The sequence below is a fragment of the Vitis vinifera genome, chromosome 4 (genome assembly GCF_030704535.1).
Source record: "Vitis vinifera cultivar Pinot Noir 40024 chromosome 4, ASM3070453v1".
Lineage (NCBI taxonomy): Eukaryota > Viridiplantae > Streptophyta > Magnoliopsida > Vitales > Vitaceae > Vitis > Vitis vinifera.
Window position 1 is genome coordinate 25,454,585 of NC_081808.1, and position 24,404 is coordinate 25,478,988.

Here is a 24,404-nt window from a genome sequence, read left to right on the forward strand (position 1 = left end):
ATTTAATAAGATGAAAGCTATCAGTCTCTCAAAATTACCTCTATCATTATTGAGTTTTAAATCCTCCTATAGTGTTATCAACTAACATATCCTAACTCAAAAGAGCATATATAAATTCCATTTAAGGAACTATCACAGTCATAGATTTTCTAATCACACGTTCTTATGATCACCCAAAGGGACACACTATTAAGAATACTTGTTACTACTAGCTTCCATTAACAGTGACCCAATTCATAAGGAATGTAGATCACTTTAGGATCTCATTCGTAGGTCAAAATCACTATTAATTTTGGCATAAACTCAATATTCTCTCTAACATTGAAAGACAATACAACATAAAACTTGGTGAAATTATGACTTTGATAGTCTTAAATCATGACTCACCACAAAACCTATCCAATGTGTAACCTTAGACATTAGTACACTCACCATGAAAATCCCATTCCAATAATCAAGACAAACTATCCTTCTAATTAAGTAGTGTAATACAACCTTTAATGAACCACCTAGGCCCATGAACTAATTATAAACAAATCATTTATTTGCAAAGAACCCATAACTTAGATCTTTTATATAACTCCAAATGCACCCAAATCACGTACAATATAAAAAATGTTAGGTGAGAAGGCTCATAAGGTACAATGCATAAAATAAAGATAGATAAAAATGAAATTGAAATATCATTAACTAAATAATAAATTACAAATCTGTTAAATCATAACATGCTTTTAAGGGCTCTATCTTAACAAAAACATATGTTTTCTTTTAGTTTCATTAATAGAGATCTAAACTAGCTAAGTTTTGTGGGTTGAAATAGTGGTACCCGTTGCAACTTGATTCAATTCATTATTCCACAAAGTGTAGTGAATGAGAGAGTGAATCTCATGATTGTAGTAAATGCATATCGTAGAATTGTGAAGGCTACAACCTAAGCAATTTTGAGATTATGTTTGAACCTTAATGAACAACTTCCACTCACCCTAAAGCCAATCACATTATAGAGGGTGAAAGCAAGTCCATGCTATAGTAAAGACTCGTAAAATTATGAGGGCCACAAGCTAAGCAACCTTAGGAGTGAGTTCGAACATTAAAAGGATTAACCTAGCTTAATCTAATAAAGTATAATAGCTTCCCTAGAGATCAGAGGACTAAAAAGGATGATCTCATTTTGGGAAAAGGACTAAGTCAAGGGAAAGGTGCATAGTACTCAACTTCTACCCATAACACTATTGTCCTTTTATTCAATAAACACCTAGCATTACTTTCTTAACAAAACCAGTGGGTTTGATCTTTTGACAACCTACCAAGAAGCAGAGTTCCTTGTGAATCAACCTAGTAATTCACTAGGCTACAAATTTGGATCCTTGCCCTTAGGAATTTGGCACATCAACACTCCCCATATATTTACACTTTGGAGATACTAGCATCTTTTTGTATGTAAATAATGATTGTACATGTAAAAGATAGATAGAGTGGTGTTGCTCTAAAATGGGTGTTACAATACATGAGATCATATTTGTTGCACTTGGGATGATTTTTACTTTTAGTCCATCACACAATACCAACTCATTTTCAGTGAATAAATATTTTATGAATCTCATCGATATTGAGCACACTTATGTTAAATGGTATCAATGCTTTTGTTTGTAGTTAACAATAATTAAATCTCATTTATAAACACTTAACTGACTTAAGTTCTCAATCCTAATGATATACCTAAATTATTATAAGATAAAGTTTTATCTACATTTTGTTACATAAGTGCAAAAATAATAAAATTTGTTGTCACTAGAAAGAAATAAAAAAAGACAAATATATATTATATGGATTCAATTTTCATCACTGTTCTTTAATACAACCAACGATAGTAAATCCAACTGCACCTTTGTCATACATGTATCTTAGACACAACGCATTTCACCACATTTGAATTCCAGAATCCAGAGACAAGTCCGTCGGCAATGAGCCTTACACTTTGAAGAATGACAGCCTTTTCCATAAATAATAGTATTACATTACAAAATTCAGAACATCAACTTCTGATTTAGAATGTCCTGGTAAAAAATATGAGAAACAATAGGTAGAACGGACACTGGAGGAGCTAACTGACATGGTACATGGACTAACCAAGAAATACTGTTATCATTAATGTAAATATTGGACTAAAAACCAAAAGAATACCTAATCTGAGAGGCCATGGTAGCCTCAAAAATGAAGAAGCAGCGAATGGTGAGGAGAGTATGTGTATGCGCTTAAGCAATAGCCGACTTTATTATCTCCATCTCTTTAGGCCTCCACATGGTTTTCTGGGCACATAGCAATCCCTCCTTCTCCTTGGAGTAAGTCATCCGGATTTCCCAGTGCATGGACCTAAGCATGTTCTCCACCTGACCAAGTGTCTCCACATCATCACGGACAATAAGCTTTCCTTCAGGCCTTAGAATCCGATCAGCCTCTGCAATCACAGCCACCAGGTTGCACCTGCAGGACCCATGAGAAACAATTGCAAAATTAGACCATACCAGGCAGAAATCATGTTCCTCGTATTAACGGTAGAGGGCCAAATACTCTGGTCACCACTATAGAAACCAAACACTAACACTTACTTCTTTTTGGTCTTGGAGAAGATATGGTCTGCATGTAACAGATCGTATGATCTAGGGTAGGTGTTGAATGATTCACACCAATTGTGATAAATCCCAAATAGACCTCGTTCATAAATTATAGGAAGTGTATCTGGAGAGTCTATTGAGACCACATTCATGACCCAAACATTCAAATCTCTCAAAGCTGCAGCAAATCTGCACATGACATCAACTTCATCAGAACTATGGAAATGGAAAGAAAATGAAGCTATAACCTATTAATAGAATTTATAGTAATGGCAGCAACTCACAACAACAACAATAATAAAAATATCAATGACAATGACAATGACGATGCCAATATCCTTGGAAAGATGGTCTAGAAAATCTACAGTCTAAACTCAAACCATATTCAAAGGAATTTATATCTTGGTTAAGTGCACTGCAGCAGGAACAGTGGAAAAGTAGAACATGATAAACATCTGTTCATCACCCAATGACTAATAAATCTTCTACTAATGACAATAACAATAACTGCAATAATAACAATAACCACAACGACAACACTCTGTGCAAGGATTAGAAAGTCTACAAAACCCTCAAACCCTATTCAAAGGAGGTTATGCCATAGTCAGCTTATTGCACCAAGAAAACTGGAATATTACAAGATTATAAATATCTTTATATTAATCACCCAATTATTGTTGTGATTGTTATTGTTGTTATTGTTATTATATATTTTATTTTTTAATTTATTAGCAAGATTTGAGGAAATTAGATACAATGACTATCTAGAAAATCAACAGGCAGAATTTCATGCTTTCTGCCAGATATAACACTTGAAACAGTAGATCCTTTTGCTTACCCTCCGTAGACAGCTCTCATGTCCATGACATTTCTCACAGAAGACCAGCTGATTCCTATCCCATTTAGATATGACTGAGCAACCACTCGTTTCCAGTGTTCATAGTCTGCAGTGAAATCCTCCGGTGCTGCTCTGCCATAAACCCCAACCTGGGAACTTGTCAACCAGTATGGACTTTTATCCAACCTTGCAGGCCATAGCTCTGGCCATTGAGAGCCGCGTTTCGATGCATCAACTGGCACTTTGTGCATACATGCTTGCAATGGGACATTCCTACTCACAGTAGACAGATTTTAAAAAATTTTAATAGTAGCTACAAAGTCAGAAGGTAATCAATCACCAGTTAGGATTGTAGAAAGCCATTTTGTAATGTAAGATGAGCCACACCTGCTTTATATTTTTCCAAACAATCATTTTTTTTTTTTCTTAATTTGAAAATGGTTAAAAGATGTCCAATAAATGCAGAAAATTAAGCAAGGGAAAATGTTGACACATGAAAGAACTTTCCCCTTTATATAATCTAAATGATCTTTAGCATCTCAATTTCTGAAACAAATAATTTATATTCTTCTATGATGAAAATTAAAATGTTATTTATCAGCTAACAGTTAAGACAAAAAGATAAATAAATAAATACCAGGCAGCATTTGCATCTTCTGAATCGGCACAGATTGGAGGTTCATTTTGCGATCTTTTCTCATAGCAATCATTAGAAGTAGGCTTCTTATATATTGCTGCTGCCACACGATTCACCACATCCCTTTTAATCACCACAAGCTCCCAGCACATTGACTTCATCAGTTCAGTCATGGCTGCCAACAATTCCCATGAGAAAATTTTAAAATCAATCAACCAACAAAATCTCTTTCAGGAGACACATATTATGTTTTGATGAGAATATCATCTACCATTCCATATCGCAACATCATCAGCAAGCTTCTGGTAAACCGGAGTTGCCGACCACACAAAGAAACCACCAGGCCGCAACACACGGTTCAGCTCCAAGAGAAGTTTACCACCTGCATATTGTACCATTGAAATGACCTTCCCAAATAAAACAACCAATATATCAGGGAAAATGAAATATAATAGAGATTTAAAGATTTTCCAGCTCTTTAATCTCTATTTAAAACACGTTAATGAAGCTTATGGGTGGAGAAAAAAAAATTATCAGACCCAAATTAGGTTGGTGCTTTTTTTCTTTTATTCTTTTATTTTTTATTTTTTTAAGATCCAAGATGAAGCTGAAGGGTATGCTATGTCTGGAGTTAAAAAGTACCTTTTATTCTTGCAAAAAGTTTTCATTTCCAAAGAGCCAAAACAGAAAACTTATGAGATTAATGTGATTTTTTACATGTTTTGTCTCAAATGAAATGGAAATGGAAATACAGAAGTTTTTTATGCGATCATAAAACAGAAAATTTTGAAACAAAAAATTGTTTTGCGAAACACATTCTCAACCTGCTTTCTGATTCTTTTCATTTTTTATTTTTTTGAGGAAAAAATAATAAAAAATAAAAAAATAAACACACTCTGCCAGTCTCACTCTTGAACTCATCTGATCAAACCTCTTAAAAGTAGTAACCAAATACCTTCTATATGCCAGGGAACTCTACAACGTGCACAGTGGACAACATCAAAGACCATGGCTGGGAAGGGAAGTCTCTTTGTGCCCATAACAGCAGATATACCCGGAATTCCCCTTTCAAGTGCAAATTGTACTTGGGCTTCATGCTCGTCTTTTGGGGCAAATGACATAGTGAGCACATCTTTATCAAAAAGATAGCCTCCAAAGCTAGCAACACCACATCCAACATCCAATACCACACGGCTGCGTTTTCCCCATGCAATATCAGGCATAGACTGCAGCAGGAACAAGTACAAACACATTAAGCAAAACTGTGAGATAATGTAAAACAAAATTCCACTAACCAATAATTCTTCAGTTTGTGAACCCTTCAAATGCATTTTTCCATTCTTGTTGGAATTAACAAATATATAATGTGGATGATAAGAAAAAAGAATAGAAGAGAAATTTTGTGGAGTTCATAATTTAAGCCATATTCTACTGGGTTTGTAACTACTTCAAGATTATAGCACAATCTGAAACAAGAGCTCAGAGTGCTCTCTTTTGTTGTGTTTCTTTTATAAGTGAGCAAATGATATCGAAGGCACCAATAAGAAGGGGGTGAATCCTTTAAAAGTACACAAATAAAACGATCATGCGTTCTGCCCTCATCTCAATAAATCACATACCTCACTCAAACAACTAGCTAACAATTCATTTATAATGAATAAGGCAATGCTATAATATAGCATCTTTCAAATTACACAAAAACAAATAAAATACTAACAAATATCTGTCTAGTGTGACATTACAAGCATTTTCATTTTCCTAAGGCACATGGATTTTCTCTTTACTTTAACTTTTGAATTCTCCCAACTACTTCTGATCTGCTTTCCAAATCATTTTGACCATCCCAAATAGCTAGGCATGCAATTTACATTGTTAATAAATTGCCCCTTAGGTCTGTAACCAATACCATCTTAAAATTGACAGCATGATTTTGCAACCCGGAAGAGGCCCATGGTACTTACGCTTTTCTCAAACCTTTTGACATGGGTGCCATGAACAGGATAAAAGTTTAAGCCTTCCTATGGAAGCAGATTGGTAGATTCATAAGACTAAAAAGAAGGATTCTCAATTTTTAGTTCATGATGATAGCTAGCATCCTCTTTAATAAGACTGAAACCCAAATTTGACGTCATGGATCTTTCCATTTGGCTGGCAACCTACATTGATGAATTCATCAGTTTGCCTATATCAGAGCAGATTTTCCAGCTAAGAGGACCAACTCATTTGAAAACTTGTTTAGAGAATTTATTCCCACTCAATTTCTTTTCAATATCCAACTTAATTTCTTTTAGGGAAACTCTCTTGTTCCTTGCGCTTTTATTCTCTTACCAATAAATTTTGGTTCTTTTAAAAAATAATGAGGCCTTTCCTAAGTTCTTTTTCCTATCTTACCATTGGCAACATGACTGGTTCACAGTAGTTTACTAATTACCCAAACAGAACCCAAAGTCTAAATTGTTGATAACACTAAATAACCACCAAATCCTGAAAGTGACTGATCTAATCAAGGTGACTGAATTTAAAATTAAGAGAAGCATATAATGTAGATCAAAGATCAAAAGAATTATAATGATAAGCAGATTGAAGTAGACAACCTATGTGATATAGAGTTAGATGGGCCCAACCATCATGGATCATTTGCTTTAGGGAGGAGTCTTGATCATATAAACAGGTTTGCAGATTAATTTTTGGAAGAATGAATGCCATTATTAATCATTTGGAAAGTGTTATACATTGTTTTGTTCCAGTTCTAGATTTCCCTGCTGTAGTAATAGCCTATAGCCTATTGGACCTTTTTTTTTTTTTTCTTTTTTTCCTTTTTTGGTTAGAGATGCCTGCCATAGTACATTAGGGATAGTTGTCTTCTGTGAGGTTAGGAATGCATTTAACCCATTAAGGTAATGGTAATTTCAAAGATCAATTCAATTTGCTTCAGTATCAGTTTAAAAGTTATCTATAAAAGGAAAGGTTACTCAGGTTTTGTAATTGATGAAGTTGGAATGGGGAAACTGGAATCATGCTGACAAGCATCTTGGGTGCTAGGACTAGCTTAGATATGATTAAGAAAGTAACTTGTAGATTATAATTGTTTTTCAAGCTTCACAAGAAAATGAAAACGCGATGATCAAATGGCTGTGATTCATAAAGGAGTAAATCTTCTACCTGAATATACGAGGATGCTGCATATTATAAACACAAGCAATTCACAAGTATGTACATTAGCTTATATGGCAAGGAGAAGACTCTTGGTCTGAACCATGCCATTTCTCCCCAAAGATAAATGAAAGAGAAAAAGTGTAGAAAACTAACAGAAGCAATGAAACTTGCAAAATAAAAAACAATACACAGGTAGAAATGTAATGAGGATAGAAAGATCAGAATGGTTCACCTCCTCTATGAATTCAATGTAATGAAGAGCACCATTCTTAAACTGTGTTCCACCACCAGGAAAAGTAAGGAACTCGCCAGAAACCTTCACCCAATTCTGATGCCCTTTAATTTCTGCAAGCTTGGTGTGGGGAACGTTATAGTACCATATCTGCGAGAAAACAGTTTCAAGGTCCATCTTAACAACAACAAAAGAAACTTCAGAACTGAACTTGGACTTGAATCAGATCAGCATACCTTATCCCTGCTTGTCGGCCACTCAATTGGACGTTTGTATCCTTCAGGAAGTGAAACAAGACAGGTGGGTGGTTCATTAGGGCAGTGCCTCTCTCGGTGTTCATAATGCTTGGTACTTGGGAGGCTCTTAATTGCTTGCAAATTGTCAAGGCATGGGATGTAATCTGGTCCAGCAGTGACATTGCAAACTTTCCAACTGTAGACAGTCTGTTGGCTTTCTTTTTCCTTCTTAGACTCTGCTGCCTGAGTCAAGAACGCTCCATTTTGAGTGGTAGTTTCATTCAGGAGCTCTGACATAGCCCCAGAAGGAAATACCTCATTTGAAACCTGTTCTTTGGCCTCACTATCCTCCTTCCTCTCACCTGAATTTTGCTCAGAATCTTTATTCTCATTTTGCTCCACCTTCTCCTCTATCTGACCATCCACTTTGTCTCCATCCTTAGTTTCAAAGGAGTTCTCCTCTGATTTCTTCTCACTGTCATCCAACTCAGATTTCTTCTCAACCGAACCCCCTTCAGAATCACCCTGTCCATCTGCAATACTTTCACCACCATCTGTTTTTGTCTCTCCTGAATCTGAATTTGCATCTTCTGTCTTAGAATCTCCTTCCCCATCCCCAGATTTGTTTTCCCCGTTTTCTGCCTCATTTGTTGACCCATCTTCTGGCTTATTTTCTTCCTCATTAATGAGTTTCTCTTCTGGCTTCTCCTGTTTTTCCTCCAGACCATTTTCCGATGGTTTCTCAGGAACAGCCGGATTATCTTGGGGATTAGGGTTTTTTTCATCCTGAGTGAAACTCACACCATCCCCCTTCTTTGCATCATCTGTTAGATCACCGGAACTATCCTCAAATTGCCTAGTATCACTATCATTACTTTCAACCACTTGTTGCTTCACCTCATCTTTGGTCTCCTGAGTTGAGACATCTGAATTTTGAACCGGAACGACAGATGAGGATGTCATCATCCAAACCCCAACCAAGCAAAGAGCCACAAAAGCAACCAGAGTTGCTGTAGAACAATAATTGGTGGTCGATCTCCTACCATCGACTCTACTATATTTTCCTAAAGCCATTTTTTACCTCAATTATCTCCTCAAAGTTCAAACCTGGAGATTGAAAAACTAATCAAATACAATATCAAATACTAAATCTTTCTTTCATCCAAATAACCAAACAAGGACTCGATAAGAACACTAAATTTCAAGCACCTCAAAGCATATAACATTTTTCTTTAAAGTTTTCATCTAAAGGTGGTGCAATCTCTCTATCCAATGATATGCCAATCATTTTTTTTCCCCTTTTTAGCTTCAAATCCCATTAATTTCAAAATTCCTTTTTCCAGTCATTTTCATACATATAAATTAGCAAACTTTTAAAATTAAATTTGAAAAATAACCAACAGAAAATAAAACTAAATCCAAAACAGAAAATGTCACATCCGCTAATTTCATTATCATGTGTTCCACATCTTATATGGGACAACCCAAAAAAAAGAAAAAAAGAAAAACAAAACAAAACAAAACTTTTCAACAGACTCAATTCCAAATATGAACTAGACAACCAGATTCAAAATAAACCACAAATGAAAGGCTAGATCACTACAAGGCGGATCCGATCAACAAGAATCAAAATTGAGATTTCCTTTTCGTTTTTTTTTTTTTACAAGTGAAGCAACAAAAGCAACAAGCAATCACTGGTCCAAGCTCAGAGAAAGGGTTCAGATCTACACCAAATCTTGGCAACAACACAGAAAAAAACCCAGTTTCAGCTGAAAATCAAAACCAAAAAAAATTCAAAAAAAAAATAAAATCAGAAACTGCTGTCTTTTGAGATGAAATGAACCACGAAATCACATCAGATCTGCATCTAATGAACAGAAAATGAGAGAATTTGACAAACAGAAAAGGAAATAATGGAAAAAAGAGGAGATGGGAATGCGTGGAATTGACGAACCGTGTGAAGAATTGTGGCGGATCTGAGAGCGAAATGCTAGGGAGTGGACATTGTTGTTGGAGAGGCAGGAGAGAGAGGATAGGTTTTATAGAAAAGAACGCAGAGTGGGGGGGAATTTGTTTATTGGAAATTTATTATAATATTCTTTGTCCTTCCACTCCCCCCATCTCGCGTAGTCGGCCATAAGCAAGCCGTGATTCCAGTGAAAATTGGACAAGACGCCGTGAATCCCGAAGCCACATGGTTAATTTCCACGCGCCTCTTGTATCGCATCCCATTATGGATTCCAAATTATTAATTTTGTGACTTATTACGCTAGGTTATAAAATTCTAAGTCAAAAACTCCTAAATTTACTCCCAACTCGGGTCTTTCAAACTGCTTGTCTAATAAAAAACTTTAATTAGAGGTTAAAATACCGAATTGGTGTAAACAAAAACTAAATCAACCAGATTTTTCAAATTAATAAAAATCTTTAAAAAAGCTTTAGAGCTTGGGAAAGAGTTTTTTTTACTAAGTATTCTTGTTCATCGTTTTAAGTTCGATCTAAATTTATGCAAGATTGATCCATCTATTTGATCATTTTTTTAGTCATTGGATTAAGGTTTTCCTTCTTATTTAAACCCAAAACTATCATTTTATAGCACATACGTCCAGTGTGCTCTTCTCTAATTCTTAGAATGCATGTGTCTATTTGCCAAGAAAATCCAACCCATTTTGAAATTCAAAACAATTTTTATTGAGTTTTTCTTAAAATATGGATTGATTCATTTGGTTCTTTCATTCATTCTCTTTTTGAGGTTATTGGGTTGAGATAAAACTCATTTTCTTCTTATATGGATCAAGAAAATGTCAACATTGAGTTTGGTGTAAACTCTAAGTATGATGTTTCAGGATAAAAAAGTGGGTAGCTCAAGTGAAAATGTGTTAGTCAAGTGGTGTAAGAAAAATTGGTAGACTTGAGTTAAGGAAACCCTTATATTAAGTTGCTATTCTTCATAGTGAATGTTTTTTATTACTTGTAGGTTTGTGGTTTTTTATTTCTTTGGAGGCTTTCCATATTGAATCTTAGTGTTATTGTTTTATTCTCTTTATCTCCTCCTTAGTTGATTTTCTCTATGTTTATCTTAGCCATGAAAATCATCATGTTTTAATGAGTAGATTTACAAAGAATTTAAGTTAAATTTTGATTTTGAAATCCTTTAAATAGTTTGATAATTTTTAGCTATAGACCCTTTATTTTGTCATCATAGCTATAGACACTGGATAAGACCTATGGTGAATTATGACGTAAAGATATCTATTTTCATGATTCACCAAACTACTATACTACATAGATGTTCAACCTTTAGGGGATATTATGTCTATACTAGAATTAACAAGAGATTTTGATCTATGGATGAAACCCTAAAGTGGTCATATATCCTTAAAGATTGAGTCATTGTTGATGGAGGTTGGTGGCAATAAGTATTCTCAATAGAGACACATGATATCTCATAGGATGGAGGCAGTGTGTCTCATTGGGTGATCTAAATAACACGTAATTATAAAATTTGTGGTTGTACTTATTCCTTTAATGGAATTTGACATATATTTCTTTGAGTTGGAATATGTTAGTTAATTATACAATAAGTGAAATTTGTAACTCAATGATGTAAATGGTGATCTTTATAGGTGATAGCACTACTTTGTTAGATTATGAACACCAATTCATAGGGGGTTTGCATGTAGTAGATAGTAGGTCATGGACTCAGACTTTCTTTCATTGTTATTTACATAGGGTACTAAGGTGAACTGATTCTCTATAGTGGGATGTTGAATCACTTAAGAATTAAATTCTAAGAAAGCCAATACTTTTATGGGTCCTAGTGGTCCCCACTTTGAGCTCATATACCATGTTGGCACAGTTTATGAGGGTTGGATTAACTTTTGGTTCATTCTTGTGCATAAGGACATCTTAGTAATTATACAATGTTGCACAAGGAATAGTGAATAAGGTCTCTTGAAGGAGTAAGCTATTTATTACCTAAGCAAAAGGATACTAAAGTACAAAATGAGATACTTCATGATTAAGTGCCTATATTTAGCACTAATTTAAGCTACCCGAAGATTAAGACATATGATGAAGTATTATGTACATCAATTTCTCACCTAGATTCGCTAAGATATATGTTTGACAGGCCCACATTAACCGATAAACTGATAAGATGGTTAGTGTTGTTGAACAAGTTTGATATCTAATATATCTTTCAAAAGTTTGTTAAGCAAGAGTATTGTTGGATTAAGTCCCTAAAAGTAAGAAATGATATAACAAAGTTAGAATTGATTGCCCTTACCTATCATTTTTATGAATTGACATTGTTTTGAGCATTCAACCCATGACTTTGGTGTATGAGGAGTTGTGCAAAAGATACAAGTCATAAGTTCCTTACAAGATAATAAGTAGTTCATAGTTAGTTCATGGATTTGGGTAATCTAATGGAGATTGTAGTGGACTACCTCCTAATTAGGGGAATGGTTTGTCTTAACCGTCGAGATGGGGTTTTCATGGTTAGTGCACTAGTGTGTATGGTTACACATTGGATAAGACTAATGATGAATCATTTTGTAACGCTATTACATAGTTATGATTCATCAAGTTACTAGATTACTCTCAACCTTAAGAGGATATTGAGTTTGTGCTAAAATCAACAAGAGGTTTTAACCTATGGGTGAAACCCTATTGTGGTCATATATCCATACAAATTAGGTCATTGTGAACAAGTGGCAACAGATATTCTCAATAAAGGCACCAAGATATCTTAAAGGATTAAGACAACATGTCCCTTAGGTGATCTTAAGGACATGTGATTATGAAATCTATGGTCGTAGTAATTCTTTTAGTGCAATTTGACACGTTTTTTTTAGGTAGTAGGAGGATATGTAACTCAATGATTGAAAAGGTAATTTAATGGGTTGATAGCAGTACCTTTTTCAATTTCACACCCATTCACGGAGAGTCTACTTGTAATAAATAGTAGGCCACAAACTTGAGTTTTAGTTTGTTTTAATTTCATAGGATATTAAAGTGTAGTTGACTATCTTTAGTGGACTATTGAGACAACTTTAAAATTGGATTATGAGGGAGCCAATATTTTTCTATGGGTCATAGTGGTCTCTACTTGAGCTCCTAGTTCATTGTGACACATGTTGAGTGTATTTTTTGTATATAATTCATTAGTGTGCGTAAGGGTGTTTTAATAAAAACACAATGTTGTACTAGATTTTATGAATTGACTTTATGGAATGGGTTAATTAATTGGATCCTATGAATGCTAATTAATTAATTAGGATCCAAGTTAGTTGGATTAGATAACCCAAGTCCAATTTGAGTTCAAAAAACCTAAGAACTATGATTGTCAAAGATAAAAACTTTTAATACAATAACATAATTAACTAACATGCATAATATGAAAAGAATCAAAGAAACCTAAGAACTACCATTGCCAAAGATAAGTGCTTTTAGTTCAATAACATAATTTACTAACATGCGTAATAATAAAAGAATAAAAAAAAACTAAGAACTACCATTGCCAAAAATAAGTGCTTTTAATCCAATAACATAATTAATTAACATGCGTAATAACAAAATAAAAAAAACTAAGAACTACCATTGCCAAAGATAAGTGCTTTTAATTCAATAACATAATTAACTAACATGCATAATAACAAGAGAATCATAAAAACCTAAGAATGCTCGTTGCCAAAGACAAAAACTTTTAATTCAATAACATAATTAACTAACATGCATAACAACAAGAAAATCTAAAAACTTAAGAACTACCATTTCCAAAGATGAGAACTTTTAACTCAATTACTCAATTAAATCACATGGATCGTAATAAGAAAATATTAAAAAACCTAGAATACCATTGCCAATTTAATCCAATAACCTAATCAACTAACATGCATAATAACAAGAGAATCTAAAATACCTATGAACTACCACTCCCAAAGATGAAAACTTTTAATTCAATAACGCAATCAACTAACATGCATAATAACAAGAGAATAAAATAAAAAAAACCTCCGAACTTCCATTGCCTAAGATAAAAATTTTAATTCAATAACTCAAACAACTAACATGCATAATAACAAGAGAATCAAAAAACCTAAGAACTACCATTTCTAAAGATGAAACCTTTAAGAATAAAAATATGATCAAAACCGAAAGCAAAAACAAATGAGAAAACTAATCCTAAATATCAAACTTTCAAGAATCAATGATGAAACTTTTAATAAGAAGCTATTATTCAAATATCATGAACTTCAATGAAGAGAAGAGCAATCCTAAATATCTAGCTATCAAGAACAATTAGTAAAACTTTTAACAATAAAAATATAATCAAGTATTAAGAACTTAAATAATTCAAAGACTAATTCTAAATATTTAACTTTTAAGAATTAAAGGTGAAACTTTTAACAATAAGAATATAATAAAAAATAATAAAAATAAAAAATGAAACAAATGAGATGAATTGATCCTAAATTATTATCAAGCTATTTGAAATGAACTAAAAGATTTTTCATGGCTAGAAGGGTTCTAGTCTCATATTAATCTTCCTCATTCTCAATATTAAATCCAATGGTTCGAAAGTCAAAACAAACAACAAAATGAAATCCATCAGCAACTAACCTTTTGGGGATGTATTTCCAAGCCCGAAGGGGATCCAACTTCCCAAACTTCTAATGGTGCTTTCTCTCTATCTCAATGCCTGTTGTCTCTCGATGTTGCAGCCCCCAATCTCCCTTCTAAAAACGCCTCCTCCGAAAACATGAACTAGTTTTTTTTCTTTGAAACTTGGACTCTCTACTGAACAAGGACTCGGTTTTCTTTAAATAGTGACCAAGATTCCTTTTTAAACATGGACTCAACTTTCCCAAAAATACAAACTGAACTTTTTAAACATGGACCAACCTGTCAATTCCCAAAAAAAAACAAAGGCTTCCCTTTCTCTCCTTAAATCCTGTTTTTCTTTCTTTTTTTTTTTTCTTTAATTATAATCTCTCCTTTCTACCTTAAAAATCACATTCATCCTTCCAAAAAGTGTGATCCAACCTCTAAAAAATATCTTCTTTCCTATGCCGTGAACCACCAAAATCTTTTTTCCTATGTCGTGAATAGGACTCAATGGCAACTTCATTCGTTATGGAGAGTCCTTTCCATTGGTAGCTTTCCCTGAACAACATAAAATAATTAGACTTAATAAGTGAATAAAAAAATGTTTTAGAAAGTGATAAAATAATAATAATAAGAAAAATAAAAAAGAATATAAACAAGATGGTAAATAAAATAAATAAGTAATTAATAATAATAAAAAATGTCATATAAGCTATGTAAGCCATGCAAGATAGTAAATAAAATAAATAAGTAATTAATAGTAAAAAAAAATGTCATGAGAGCGATGCAAGCCATGAGACCAATTAAAAAAAAAAAAAAGTTAAAAGGTAACCTAAGTGGGATAAGGTGTGCCTAAATGGGCTTAAATGTGTTTAAATGGATTAGGTGTGTCTAAATGTGTTTAAGTGTGCTTAGATGGATTAGGTGTGTCTAAATGAGTTAGAGTGTGCATAAATGGGCCTAAGTGACCTACATGGGCCAGAGTATGCCTAAATAGGTCAGTGCATGCCTAGATGAACAAAGGTGTGTCTAAATAGGTCAGAACAAGCCTAAATGGGCTAGAGTGTGTCTAAATAGGCTAGGGTGTGCCTAAATGAGCCTAAGTAACCTAAATGGACCAAATGTGCCCAAATGGGTTAGAGTGTGCCCAAATGGGTTAGAGTGTACCTAAATGGATCAGAGTGTGTCTAAATGGGTTAGGGCATGCCTAGGTAGGTCAGGATGTACATGAATATGCCTAAGTATGTTATCCTAAAGGTATACTTGAAGGAGCTATCCTAAAAAGAAAAAAAAAATAATCCTAAATCTAACTTGAGGTTGCCAAGGATCACAATGAGGAGCTAAATGAGTCTCTCAACCAAAAGCCTCAAAGGTAGCTAAATAAGGTAAGTTGTATGAATAGCAATATGTCACTAGGGAAGCTACTGTGGAGTATTGAAAGAACACCTAATTGGGCACATGTTAAATGAACAAAATAAATGATTTACATGGTGATGAACCTAAATCAAGATGGGCTCAACAATGGAGGTTGCTTACTTTCCCATAACTCTCTCCCACTTAGTCATTTGAAATAAATAAGAGCATTTTAAATCATTAGTAATTAACTTGATGAAAAAATTATCTACTTTGAAAATTTTCAAATTTTTTTTTTCCTAATTTGAAACCTAGTGTAATAGGAGAATGAATTATATTTCTCTTATGCTAATCCAATTAATAAATATTTTATTTAGGAAACATTTCAAGTAAATTTATTTTTATCAAATTACTAAGCCTTTTGGAAATAACCTTTTAATATAAATAATCTCTAATGAAAATTTTTATAATATTTATTTTCCATTAAATAGTATGAAAATCACAACCTTTTAATAATTCCTTAATGGATAAAATATTATGTATGAAAAACTTTTAAAAATGTTTATCTCCTTAAAAAGGGATTAAATATTATATTTTCAAAAGTATTTTCAAAATATTTTATATCTCCATTAAATTATTAAAACTTCTAAAAATACCTTAGCAACCTTTCTCAACGTAAATTCTCTACAAGAAAATTTTCAAATCCATTATTTTCCTTTTAAATTGGGACTCTTGTGTTAAAAAAATTACTTTCTTATTTCTTATATCTGAACTAACCAAGTAAAAGTATAAAAGATAAATTATTTTGAGTATTACTAAAAAAAAAATAAATCTATCACTTTTTATCTCAAATTAAGAAACTTTTAACAATGGTTTATTTCCCATACCTTGTGAAATTTTAGCATAGCTAAGTAAATATATGGGGCAAACTTGAAGTTTTGCAACCTCAAAGAACAATATTTCAAAGGCAGTTAAATGGAAAAATTTAACCACAAACACTAAAATTTCTTCCTTAATTCATATTTCAAGTTCTAAATTTTGTTGGTTGATCCTTGTTATTACATTTAAACTATGATTAGCTGTTGGGGCATGACATACGGTCTTTCCATGAATGTTTTCTATTGGTTTGTATTTTCATTACGACAGACTATATAATTAAAATTAAATAAAATTATATATTTTAAATTTATTTAATTTTTATTTTAAAATAGAGTAATTCATTAATGGAGTTTAAAAAAATATATAAAAATAATTTATTAATTTTAAATTTATTTTTTATTTTTATTCTTTTATATCTAATTTCTTTTTCTTATATTTGTCCAATTTTCCAGTACTCAAAGTTGGGAAAGTAAAAGGGAGAAGGCTGGGAAAGTGTGGGGTGTGGGGTGTAGAAGCAAACCCCTACGTTTCCAATTTCAAAATCCACCGCGAAGCGGGAAAAGAACATTAATCTATAATGATGATTGTTTCTGATGAAAATTTAGAGAAAGGGTAGCTTAGTAAACAGCGAAAGGGAAAGGCAAAAGAAATTGGATAGGAAGAAAAAGGTTTGAAAATGGCGGAGAAGAAGAAAGCAATGAGTCTGAACGAGCGTCACAACCGTCTCCTCCAAGACCTATCTGCTCAGGCATCAAAGCACAAGCCAGAACAACAACCCTCCGCTCAAAACCACGCCCTTCTTTCATTCTCAACCATCTCTGAATTTCATTCTCCTCCAGGTCTCTCTCTATCTACTTTACCTTTTCCCACCATTTTTACCCCAAAATCTAAGTCGATGTCTATATCTCTTCCGCTTGATTTTCTCTCTCATTTCAATTTTCCTGGAAAATGAAAATTAAATCAATCGCTATCTTTTTTTTTCTACTGCTTCTTGTTGTGTCTCATTTTCTGGAAAACCTAAATTAATCTCCGTTTTTTAATTTTTTAATTTTATTTTATTGTACTAATTGAAATAATGGATGGTGGATTAGACGAAGCAAAAGAAGAAGAAAAGCCAGTCAAAGTAAAGCTCCAAGGTAGACGCCGACTCTGCAAACTTTCATCGAATGACGATGATGAAAATACCAAAACTGGAGATGGATTTTACGAACCGAAATTTTCTGAAATTTCCGATTTCGATTCGCCTCATCATTGCAGCAATGCTGGTGGAAATGAAATTAGGGGTATTCTCAATGACTTGAGCTCGAGGCTTGAATCTCTGTCCATAGAAACAAAGAGAAATCCTAAAAGGGCTGATCAGACTCGGGAATCTTTAAATTTTGCTGCTGCTGATGTGGCTATCAATCAAGAAAAGAAACTTGATGTGCCCGAGTATGCAAGCGCATCTTCCTCATTTTCTGTTACTTCTGATGGGGCTGATTCTTCGCCAGATGCAGCCTGGGTTGGAGATGGTGTTGACAATGTAGTGGATGATCATGAAGCGGGGAGTGAGGTTGGAAGCGTGCATGATGTTGATAACTTCATCAGTAGGGTACATGGAAATAGGCACAACGGTGAAGCGGCAAACTCCAGAAGGGTGAATGTGAACTCTGTGCCTATGGGGCAATCTTCCGTTTGTGATTTCGAAGAAGAAGAAGAAGATGGTAATAGCGATGATTGTGTAATTTTGAGTGGCAAAAAAGTTGTTGAAGCAGCGGTCAGCCGAGGGAGCAAGTTTAAGGAAGAGTATGATGATTCAGATGTGGTTGATGTATTGGATGATTGTACTGATGGTTCCGTTTTGGAGGATGAGAGTGCCATCACTTTGAGTGGTCCTAGATCTACCTATAAGTTGCCTGGTAAAATTGCAAAAATGTTATATCCACATCAACGTGATGGGTTGAAGTGGCTATGGTCTCTACATTGTCAGGGTAAGGGCGGGATCTTAGGTGATGACATGGGTCTAGGAAAAACAATGCAGGTAGACGGTTGACTATATTTTTTTGTTTTTTTTTTTCTTATGTGTTTTACTGATGTTTGTTGTCATGGTCAATTGGTTTTGACTTGTACTTTTTGCAGATTTGTGGGTTTTTAGCTGGATTATTTCATTCCTGTTTGCTTCGGAGGGCAGTGGTTGTGGCCCCCAAAACATTACTGTCTCATTGGATCAAGGAGTTATCAGCTGTGGGGCTTTCTGAGAAGACAAGAGAGTGAGGCTGTTTTGTTTTGGATCTTTGGATCATTCCGATAGAGCATTACACCTATTATTTTTGTATGATTACAGACATTGCTTGTCCTGCCATGCAGATACTATGGGACTTGTACAAAAACACGGCAATATGAACTGCAGTATGTACTTCAGGTTGTATAAATTTGTGTTACTGCTTATTCTATGAAACTCTGAATAATCCAAAACTATTGTGCATGGTACTGCCAGACATATGATGAAATAAAGTGCTTACTGTGTTTATGTCTGTGTCCAGACATTTTTTTTGATTGAACTTCGATTGATGTGGACACTGGAATTGAATCAATTCATGGAAGTTTAAAATTAAAAGACCTAAATTTGACTCTATAGGGTGTTAAATTGATTCAAATTTGGATTTGGATTCAACTTCTGACACATTGGAGATTGAATTGATTTAGTGGAGTTCTTTGTGAGTTTGAAACCATAACATGCATCCCATATTACATGCCAATTGCATCCTATATTCCACATCATGTTAAAATTCTGTATTTGCCATTTCTTGTCTCCCTTGTAGGATAAAGGGGTGCTTCTCACAACTTATGATATTGTGCGGAACAATTCAAAATCGTTATGTGGGGGCAACTACTTTCATGATAAGAGAAGTGAGGATGATTTCACCTGGGATTATATGATACTTGATGAGGTAGATTTAGTATTTTATTTGTGGTTCAATTATTCAAATACTTTGATTTACTTTATACAATGTTAGCACTTTTCTAGAGTTTGGCATTCTTTTGAACCTAAGGATCCTCTCATTTTCCCCTTTTCACCCATATTTATAGGATTGTTAAACATGTTATATCATATGGTTGTTATACCCATCTTCTTCTTGTTATTTTTGTGCGTATATGTTGATTTATATGATTTTTTTTTTTGCTTTTTACAATATGCATTTGGTCTATGGTTTCTTGGTTGGTACAACTCAAGGTTAAATTTTTGAGGAATAACATTGGTCGGTTGAGTTTTGGATTTATATCATGAGTTTATTGGGTTGGAGCTGTTTAAGTAATATGGATTAGGAAATAAAGGTATACATGCATCTATATTTTGATATATTTGATTTCCTTAGTTCCTTCCAAACGTGTGTGTACTTTTCATGAATTATTGGGTTAGAGCCTTCAAGTTATTAGAATTAGGAAATAAACCTTTACATGTCTAAATTTGATGTATTTGGTTTCTTTAGATCCTTTCAATTGTGTGTAAGGTGCTACTAGGTTCTTCCATCACATAAAACTTATGAACTTTTGGAAATAAAATCAGCTTTGTGTTGGACTAGGGCAGTAATGGTTTTTGAGATGATTAATTCTTTTTGAATTTTGATTTTGAGTCATTGTAAAGTAGTCAAAATTCCATAAAGTTTTAAGCTTATTTTTTTTAAACAAAAATCCTTTTCTAGGAGTAGACTTTAAGTATCTAAGAATCCCTTGAACAACATCCATGTGGCATTCCCTTGGTGAATGCATAAATTAGCTCACCACACTTACTGCATATGCTATATTGGGTCTAGTATGCGACAAATAAATCAACTTTCCCACTAGCCTCTTGTATTTCTCTTTATCAACTAGACTTTCATCAAGACCAGATCCTAATTTATGATTAGGATCAATGGGAGTATTTGCAGGTTTACAACCTATTGTCCAAGCCTCTTTAAGCAAATCCAACACATATTTCCTTTGAGAGATGGCTATACCATGTTTTGATCTTGCTACCTTAATTCTAAGAAAATATCTCAAATTTCCCAAGTCCTTTATTGTAAGCTCCTTTGCTAGAAGATCTTTCACAGTTTTAATTTGTTCTACATTATCACATGTAACAATGATATCATCTATATAGACAATAAGACTAGTGATTTTCTTGAGTGTTGAGTGTTGAGTGTTTAATGAATAAAGTATGATCCCCTTGACTTTGACTAAAGCCATATGTTTTCAAGAATTTTGCGAATCTCTCAAACTATGCTCTAGGTGATTGTTTGAGCTCATATAAAGACTTCTTTAACTTACACACCTTATCATTAGACAAATTCTCAAATCCTGATGGAAGGTCCATGTATATTTCTTTCTTTAAATTCTCATGCAAAAAAGCATTTTTCACATCAAATTGGTGAAGAGACTAATCTAGATTAACAACTAGAGATAAATGGATTCTAATAGAATTCATTTTTTCCATAGGAGCGAAAGTCTCTTGATAGTCAATTCCAAGAGTTTGTGTATAACCTTTAGCTACCATTCTAGCTTTGTGCCTCTCTATTGAACCATATGCCTTGTATTTAATGGTAAATACCCATTTGAAGCCAACTGTTTTTTTTTTTTCCACTCGGCAACTCTATCACTTCCCAAGTCCCATTCTTATGTAAGGTTCTCATCTCCTCAAATATAGCTTCCCTCCATTTAGGGTCTTTTAGAGCTTCTTGTATATTGTTGGGGATAGATTCTGTGATCAAATTAGTGGTGAAGGCTTTGTAGCTAGGACTAAGTTGATGATAAAATACAAAATTAGACAAAGGGTGTTTAGTACAACCCCTTTCCTAATTGCAATTGGAATATCTAAGTTAGATTCAAAGAAAGAACTTGAAGGAGGCAAGGGATGTGCAGTACCTGTTTCTGGAGTTGAAGATTGACTGTGAGAGAGAGAGATAGTATCTATCACGTTATCTTGTTTCCTTCTAGAGTACACCAATGGTGTCTCTCTAGTTTCAATGTTATTCTCCCCCACTGTCATTTTTTTTTCCAGTTTTTGGATATAATGAGCCAGACCCTAAGGTTGACTCAAGTTGTTGTTGTTGCTGCTGCCCATTTTCATTTCCTTCATTTTGTTGCTATTCCAACTCATTGCTGGCTTATCTTTGGTTGTTGGGTTGGTCAAATTTGAGAAGGGAAAGGTCATTTATAGTTGGATATACAAATGAAGAGGGTTGACACAAGGAATAGGGCAAATCTTCAACTCTAATTTTCTCCCCTTGAAGATCCGTCCTAGGATAGTATGAGAGATCTTCAAAAAATTTGACATCCACAGTCATCATTTTGTTTTTGTTGGATGGAAACACTTGTACCCTTTTTGTGTGGGAGAGTAGCCTAAGAATGTACATTTAAGAGCTCTAGGATCAAGTTCAGACCTTTCCCTACTATGAATATGAACAAAGGCAACAAACCCAAATATTTTAAGAGGAAGATAATCAAAGACATTAACACTTAGAAAATGACATTTAAGAACATCAATAGGATTTTTCATATCTATGGCTTTGGATGGTGTACGATTAATAAGATTGGTAGCAGTTAGCACAACATTAGTGAAGTAAATTTTGGGTACATTTCTTGTGAACATCAAAGCTCTAGCTACCTCAAGTAGATGCTTATTTTTCCTCTCAACCACTCCATTTTGCTAGGGTATTTCATTCCAAGAAGAATGATGCAAAATCCCATTTTCAAGAAGATATGAACCTCGAATGGTATTGAAATACTCTTTGCCATACCTATGATGTAGTAGCCAAATTTCCTTTTCTTTATTATCAACAATCTTTGAAAGATGAACCTATGTGGTTTTCTTGGCTTTGGGAGTCAAGTCATAAAACCCTTCTCTCTCTTCAGCACTGCCAATCTTCTTCCTCGTAGCTAGGTCTTGAAAAATGCAATGAACATGACAATTAAGGGACTTGGTCACCTTGCTAATGGACAATAAATTGCAAGCAATTTTAGGTACATGAAGAACAAAGTTTAAATGCAATGAAGGAGAAACAGAAACTGAACCTTTGCCATTAATGTGGATAGAAGATCCATTTGCAATAGTGACTTTACCTTTTTCTAGGCATGGATTGTAGGTTAGAAAATGATGTGCTTCATTAGTCATGTGATTTGAAGCCCCTAAATCAATGATCTAGGGTTTAGATGGAGATTTTTCAAGAATATTCAGGGTTGCATGGATATTACCTGATTATGCAGAGAGAGGATGAGTTGGTGGAATTCCCAACATGTCCCATCATCTTATACAAGAGCTCTAATTGATCCTTAGTGAAAGGAGCCTTCTCCAAGGATTGAGTAGCACTTTTTGGTCTGAATTCACAATAACAACACTCTAATAAGCCTTTTGTTTCCTTTATTACCAATTGATGGCTTTCCATTCAACTTCCAACATGTTTTTTTCGTGTGTCTTGGTTTATGGCAATAATCACACTATCTATTATCTTTTTCTCTAAACCTTTTTTGCCATGGCCCATAGGACCAATATGGGTATTGTCCTGAGCAACTTTAAGGGTAGAATTCTCTTGAGAACCTGGTACTAACACGTCACTTCTCCTACTTTCTTCACTATGTACATAAGAATAAACTTCACTTAAGCATGGAAGGGGTTCTTTTCCAAGTACTCTACTTCTTACCTCATCCAATTCAGGCTTAAGACCAGCAAGAAAGTCAAAGACTCGATCTTGTTGAAAGAGCTTAACCAACATTGATGCATCTGCTGTAGATTCCATCTCAAAGTGTTGATGAAGATCCAACTCTTGCCACAAGATTTTCAGGGTGTTGTGGTAGGTTGTTACAGTGAGATTTTTTTGCTTTGTGTTGTGAATCATAGTCTTTAACTCATAAATCCGAGTAGTGTTTCCTTTCTTTGAATAGGTTTGCTAGACATCATCCCAAACTTCTTTGGCTGAGGAGAGATATAAGAATGGTTTTCCAATTTTTGGTAACATAGAATTCAAAAACTATAACATAATCATGGAATTCTTAGCTTCCTATGGTTCATAAGATAAATTAGACTTCTTTGGATCCTTAATGGTACTTTGTAAATATTTTATCTTTCCTTGTGAGAAAAAGTTTTGTTGATTGGGACAACTCAAAGAAATTTTCTCCGTTCAATTTTTTTGTTGCAATCTCCAATGTCGGATTGTCTAGATTGGCGATAGCTTTAGTTTGAGATGAAGAGACATCAGTAAGGGTATTTTCAAGGATTTTTGACATGGTCAAGGTAGATAATAGACAAAAAAGATATGAAAAACATGTAGCAACGAAGGCTAAAAACAAAAAGTTTAATCTTGGCAATGAGAGCCAAGAAAAAAGATTTTTTTCTTCAAAGAGAGAATTATCAATCTTTTAGGTTTTGATTCCATGAAAATGAAAATAAAATTTATGAAATTATTTGTATTCTAAAATATAAAGAGATTATAAGGAAATATATAAACAAGTTGTACAAAAAAAGTTAGGAAACTAAATCAAATCCTAAAAATATACCATCCCTAAAATTACTCTAAAATCTAAAACTTGCCTAAAGTACATAATATAATAAATAAATAAAAAATAAAATAAAATCTACAAAATCAACCACATATTCTAACTGGAACATATTTAAATATAAGAAAAATAAAAGAAGTTTTAGCAAAAGTTGTTAACATGACCAAGTTGTAGCTCCAATGGGATGGTTTAAACTAGAGAGATTGTTTGTTTTTACATTGTAGATTCTTGTTTTTGTATTCTTGTAGTTTAGCTTTTCTTTGGTGGGAGGATTCCTCATCCTTCTCTTGTACTTCTTTTTTCTATCAATATATCTATTTGTTGTTTTCTATCAAAA

At 33.8% G+C, this 24,404-nt stretch overlaps 2 protein-coding genes across 2 annotated transcripts in view; one reads left to right on the top strand and one right to left on the bottom strand.

Annotated features, from left to right (window-relative positions):
- Positions 1-1,802: 1,802 nt before the first annotated feature.
- Positions 1,803-9,954, bottom strand: LOC100260142 (probable methyltransferase PMT26). The gene is made up of 9 exons (XM_002266321.4): positions 9,669-9,954; positions 7,715-8,821; positions 7,479-7,628; positions 5,046-5,316; positions 4,362-4,472; positions 4,091-4,265; positions 3,454-3,726; positions 2,610-2,804; positions 1,803-2,484 (listed from the first exon to the last, which is right to left on the bottom strand). The coding sequence occupies exons 2-9, from the start codon at positions 8,786-8,788 to the stop codon at positions 2,256-2,258; spliced, it is 2,478 nt and encodes an 825-aa protein (XP_002266357.1). The 5' UTR covers positions 8,789-8,821; positions 9,669-9,954; the 3' UTR covers positions 1,803-2,255.
- A 7,064-nt stretch (positions 9,955-17,018) lies between these two features.
- Positions 17,019-24,404, top strand: part of LOC100261895 (protein CHROMATIN REMODELING 24) — a 37,239-nt gene continuing 29,853 nt past the window's right edge. Inside the window, exons 1-5 of the mRNA XM_002264224.4 lie at positions 17,019-17,397; positions 17,650-18,578; positions 18,677-18,807; positions 18,905-18,959; positions 19,360-19,488. Coding sequence (XP_002264260.1) covers positions 17,235-17,397; positions 17,650-18,578; positions 18,677-18,807; positions 18,905-18,959; positions 19,360-19,488 — 1,407 coding nt within the window. The 5' untranslated portion in view covers positions 17,019-17,234. The remainder of the gene's footprint in view (positions 17,398-17,649; positions 18,579-18,676; positions 18,808-18,904; positions 18,960-19,359; positions 19,489-24,404) is intronic.